The 5241-nt window shown below is 48.6% G+C and overlaps 2 protein-coding genes across 2 annotated transcripts; both read right to left on the bottom strand.

Moving 5' to 3' along the window:
• Positions 1-747: 747 nt before the first annotated feature.
• Positions 748-1424, bottom strand: ENH_00054540 (hypothetical protein; the record flags this gene model as incomplete). Its single annotated transcript, XM_013583820.1, has 2 exons — positions 748-1010; positions 1397-1424. The coding sequence occupies 2 exons, from the start codon at positions 1422-1424 to the stop codon at positions 748-750; spliced, it is 291 nt and encodes a 96-aa protein (XP_013439274.1).
• Positions 1425-1514: 90 nt separating this feature from the next.
• ENH_00054530 (polypyrimidine track-binding protein, putative) lies at positions 1515-4762 on the bottom strand (the record flags this gene model as incomplete). Its single annotated transcript, XM_013583819.1, has 6 exons — positions 1515-1823; positions 2359-2565; positions 2870-3043; positions 3297-3422; positions 3656-4195; positions 4466-4762. 6 exons carry the CDS (start codon positions 4760-4762, stop codon positions 1515-1517), a joined length of 1653 nt encoding a protein of 550 aa, XP_013439273.1.
• Between the last annotated feature and the right edge of the window lie 479 nt (positions 4763-5241).

Here is a 5241-nt window from a genome sequence, read left to right as displayed (position 1 = left end):
GCAACAGCAGCAGCAGCCACAAAGAAGTAGCAGCAGCAGCAGCAGCAGCAGCCACAGAGAACTAGCAGCAGCAGCAGCAGCAGCAGCAGTTGCAAAAGCCCGACTTGCTTCTTCTTGCAGGAAATAAAAAAAAGAATTAAAAAAATAAATTAAAAATAAATTTAAAATAAATTTAAAATAAATTAAAAATAAATTAAAAATAAATTTAAAATAAATTAAAAGTGTTTGAAGAAATCCAGAAAAAGAAGAAAGAAAAAAACAAAGGGCTTCATCAAACAGCAGTAACTTAAATAAATAAAATAAATAAATAATTAAATAAATTAAATAAATTAAATGAGTAATTAAATTAAATTAAGTAAAATAAATAATTAAACTAAATTAACTAAATTAAATTAAATAAGTAATTAAATTAATTAAATTGAATTAGTTAAATCAAATGAATTAAATCGAATTAATTAAACCAAATTAATAAAATAAAATAAAATAAATAATGAAATAAAATAAATAAATAAATAAATAAATAAATAAATAAATAAATAAATAATTAATTGCAACTGCAACTTAGAGCTGCAGCTCTTTTGTTCATTTGAATCAAAATGAGGCAAAACAAAGAAGAAAGAAATGCTCAATTTGCTGCTGCTGCTGCTGCTGCTGCTGCTGCTGCAGCAGCAGCAGCAGCAAATGCAGATAAAATCGCTCCACGAGTTGTTGCTGCAGCAATTGGTGCTGCTGCTGCTGCAGCGTGCGCTATTGCTGCTGCAGCACCTGCTGCGCTTGCTGCTGCTGCTGCTGCTGCTGCGGCAGCAGCAACAGCAGCAACCGCAGATAAAGTTGCTCCAAGAGTTGCTGCTGCAACAACTGCTGCTGCTGTTGCTGCTGCTGCTGCAGGGAATGCTGCTGCTGCTGCGGCAACTGCTCTTGCTGCTGCTCAAGCGCCGGCGCTGCTGCAGAAACTGCTGCTGCTGCTGCTGCTCCTGCTGCCGCTGCGACTCCTGCTGCTGCTGCAGCAACTGCAGCAGCAAAGTCTTGCAAAGTCTTTTGCTGCTTTTTGGTCTAAACTTCTAAATATTTATTATTTATTTAAATTGCTTCAACCCTAAACCCTAAACCCTAAACCCTAAACCCTCGAAACACAACTACCCCCCCCCGCTCCAGCTCGCGCTCCGGGGCTCCACAGCCCCAAACCCTAAACCCTAAACCCTAAACCCTAAACCCTAAACCCTAAGAAGCCGCGAGCCGGGAGCTTCGGGAGACACATTTGCGATGCAGCTATTTAGGAATTTGTTTAGCAGAGAAAAAGCCTCACCGAATAAATAAATAAATAAATAAATAAATAAATAATTAAATTACTTATTTATTTATTTACATTTAAATTAATAAGCAACAATCTAAATACCAATCCACTTCCTTCTGCGCAAGCACATTCATATACGCAGCAGCCGCTCTTGCTGCTGCTGCTGTTGCTGCTGCTGCTGCTGCTGCTGCTCCTGCAACAGCAGTAGAGCCCCTTTCCGTCACTCTGTTGCTGCTGCAGCCGTTTTGCTCGCTGCTGCGGATGTAGCTGCTGCTGCTGCTGCTGCTGCAGCAGTAGCTGCTGCTGCTGCTATTGCTGCAGTAGCTGCTGCTGCTGCTGCTGCTGTAGCCGCTGCTGCTGCTGCTGCTGCTGCTGCAGTAGCTGCTGCTGCTGCTGCAGTAGCTGCTGCTGTTGCTGCAGTAGCTGCTGCTGCTGCTGCTGCTGCGGTAGCTGCTGCAGCAACTGCTGCTGCTGCTGCTGCTGCTGCAGCAGCTAAATAACGCTTTTTGAAAAGGCCACCTTGAGTGACCTGCCCATGAAATCGTAATTGTGGAGATGCATGACGGCGCTAATGGCCTGAAGACAAAAAGTTGAAAAGTTTGAAATAAAAATTTGAAAAAAAACAAATAAATATAATTTAAAATTATAAAATTAAAAATAAAAGAAAGAATAAATTAAAATGGAATTCAAATTGCAAAACGGCGAAAGAAATTGCAAATCCAGAACAGAAGCCACCGGGTGTACGTACAGGTGCTGCAAACGCAGCATTTTGCAACTTTTAGTGCAAAATATAAACAGAAATATAAAATAAAATTATAAAATATAAAAACAAAACAAAAAATAAATATAAATATAAACATAAAATGGCAAAGTGGAGGACCGGAGTTTTGAAAGCGAACAGGGGAGTGGGGTGTACGTACACCCCGCGTTTGAACGCGAGTTCAAGAAAAGCGGAAAAGGAGAAAAAAAGAAAAAAAAGAAATAAAAAGAAATAAAATAAAATAAAAATGAAATAAAACTCCATTTGATTTATTTTCGGAAGAAAGAAAGCACTGTTTGTTTACCTTTTCTTCGCTTTCCAACTCCATGATGCAGAGTTTGGTTTTGCTGTTTTCGTTTTTCGGCTTTTTGAAGTTTATTTTGTTCACTTTTCCCTGATTTTTAAACAACTCTATTATGTCTTCTGTTGTTGCTGCTTCGTTTATGTTGGCCACAAACACTGTCCGCGTCGGCTTGCATGCGCTCTTCACGTACTTCTCTATGTCTTCCGCCTGCAGCAGCAGCAGCAGCAGCAGCAGCAGCAGCAGCAGCAGCAGCAGCAGCAGCAGCAGCGAAGGCAGCAGGCATTTAGGCGTCCTCTTCGATGCAAGCTTCCCCACTAGCTAGCTAGCTGGCTAGCTAGTTAGCTGGCTAGCTAGCTAGCTAGCTTGCTAGCTGCACTGTACATGTGGACAGCTAGCTGCGGCAGCAGCAGCAGCCAGCAGCAGCAACCCGCTGCAGCAGCTAGCAGCAGCAGCTCACTGCAGCAGCTAGCAGCAGCAGCAGCAGCAGCAGCAGCTAGCAGCAGCAGCTCACCCCGTATCTTTGGTCCTTCATGGTGAAGGCCACAGTGCGTTTTTCGTCTTCTGCTGCTGCTGAGTCTGCTGCTGCTGCTGCTGCTGCTGCTGCTGCTGCTGCTGCTGACGGCAGCCGCACTTCCTTGTTGCGGCTGAGGGTCATCTGCAGCTCCTGGCCTTCGCAAACTGCCCCCTAAAAATAAAATAAAATAAATTAATTTAATTTAATTTAATTAATTTAATTAATTTGATTTAATTAATTAAATTGAAACATTTCTTTTATTAATTAATAAAAGAAATAATTAGTTATTTAGTTTAATGGAATTGCCATCAAGAACTCGGGCCACAAAAGCCCCAACACGCAGCAGCAACAAAACCCTAAACCCTAAACCCTAAACCCCAAACCCTAAACCCTAAACCCTAAACCCTAAACCCTAAACCCTCACGAGCATGAGTCTCTGGGCAATGGTTGCGTAGAAAGGAAGGGCGTATTGGATCAAAGCCGTGTCGGGTCTTTCTTTCAGAATTTTAATTCGCAAAACACTTCCGTACAAGCTGAACAGGTTAAACAGCTGCAGCAGCAGCAGCAGCAGCAGCAGCAGCAGCAGCAGCAGCAGCAGCAGAGGAAGCAAACGCAAACGCAGTTCAGTTTAAACGGCTGCAGCAGGCGAGCAGCAGCAAAGCGACAGAACGCGCCCCTGCGCGCAGCTGCACCCGCAACAAAACGAAGAAACCCACACCAGCAGCAGCAGCAGCAGCAGCAGCAGCAGCAGCAGCAGCAGCAGCAGCAGCAGCAGCAGCGGACCATCTGGATGTTGACGGAGGCTGGGATGTTGTAGACGATGATGACGGGGGTTTGTGAAGGGTTTGCGTATTCGAAGTCGATGTCTCTGAGTTCCTGAGGCAGCCTTTCGAGGGGAAAGAGCTGCTGCTGCTGCTGCTGCTGCTGCTGCAGCAGCTGCTGCTGCTGCTGCTGCAGCGCAGCATACGGCGCGAAGAAGTGCCGCTGCTGCTGCGGCGCGGGCGGCTGCTGGCCCCCCACGCCCACCCCGGCCACCCCGGCCAACACCACCCCCTGCTGCTGCTGCTGCTGCTGCTGCTGCGCTGCAGCAGCAGCAGCAGCAGCAGCACGAGGCCCCCCGGAATCCTGAGTATAGTCCCAAGACCGCGAAGAATTGGCCTTCACTGTCAGCTGCTGCAGCCGACTCTGCTGCAGCTGCAAAGTGTTGCAGTCGTCGTAAATGTTGCGGTTGTGGAGGTGCAGCAGCGCCTCGCGGGCTTGTGCTGCAGAAGCAAACTGGACGAGGGCCTGGTACAAACTCGGGGTTTTGAAGAAACTCACGATCTGCGCAAACCCTAAACCCTAAACCCTAAACCCTAAACCCTCGAGGGGGGATGCAGCGGGAGGGGGGGGGTGAGCTGCGGAAACCCTTTCTTTTGAACTACGATAGCGCCGGAGGGAGACGGGCAGTGCAGATATACACCCTAAACCCTAAACCCTAAACCCTAAACCCTAAACCCTAAACCCTCGCCAGCAAACCCTTCCTACGCCCCGGAGGTATGGCCACTAACTCCCAAACCCTAAACCCTCGGCGCCGCCGCTACCTGCCCCTACACCCACTGCTGCAGCAGCAGCAGCAGCTGCTGCTGCAGCAGCAACTGCTGCTGCTGCTGCAGCAGCTGCTTCCGCCGCCTCAACCCCACTCCCACCCCGACTAACTCCCACCCCGCTGCTGCTGCTGCTGCTGCTGCTGCTGCTGCTGCTGCTGCTGCAGCTCACCTTCTCGACTTCTCCGAATCTGGAAAAGAGATGGTGAATCAAGTCCAAGTCCACAGGGTACTTTATGTTCGAGACAGAAGCCAGCAGCACGCGGCCGGGGGCCCCGGGGGCCCCCGGGGGCTGGGGGTCCATTGTTTTGGGGGCCCTTGGGTGGAGGGCAGCAGGGGACTGCTGGTCTTGCAGCATAGCAGCAGCAGCAGCAGCAGCAGCAGCAGCAGCAGCAGCAGCAGCAGCAGCAGCGGCGGCGGCGGCCTTCGCGGGCGCGGGAGAGGCAGCAGCTGCTCAGAGAGACACTAAAGCTGTTGTTTGGGAGGCAGCAGCAGCAGCCGGAGGACTCAAGTGTACATACACCCCAGCCTGCGGACGCCCTGCAGCCACACAGCCCCGCAGCGCCGCGCAGGGCACTTTGTGGGTCTTTGGGGATTTAAAAAGTCTAAAGAAGGAAATAAAGACAAATTAAATTCAATTCTTCTCCGAATTCCACTTCTTCGCGCGCAGAAACGCCCAACTCCGCCCCAGCAGCAGCAGCAGCAGCAGCATGCTGCCGCGGCACCTAGGGGAGTTGCTGCTCGCCTCGCCACTCCCCCGGACTCTTTTTTCCCCCTTTTGCA

The sequence above is a fragment of the Eimeria necatrix genome, genomic scaffold (genome assembly GCF_000499385.1).
Source record: "Eimeria necatrix Houghton genomic scaffold, Enh_scaff443, whole genome shotgun sequence".
NCBI lineage: Eukaryota > Apicomplexa > Conoidasida > Eucoccidiorida > Eimeriidae > Eimeria > Eimeria necatrix.
This window is presented reverse-complemented; position numbering and strand designations above follow the sequence as displayed.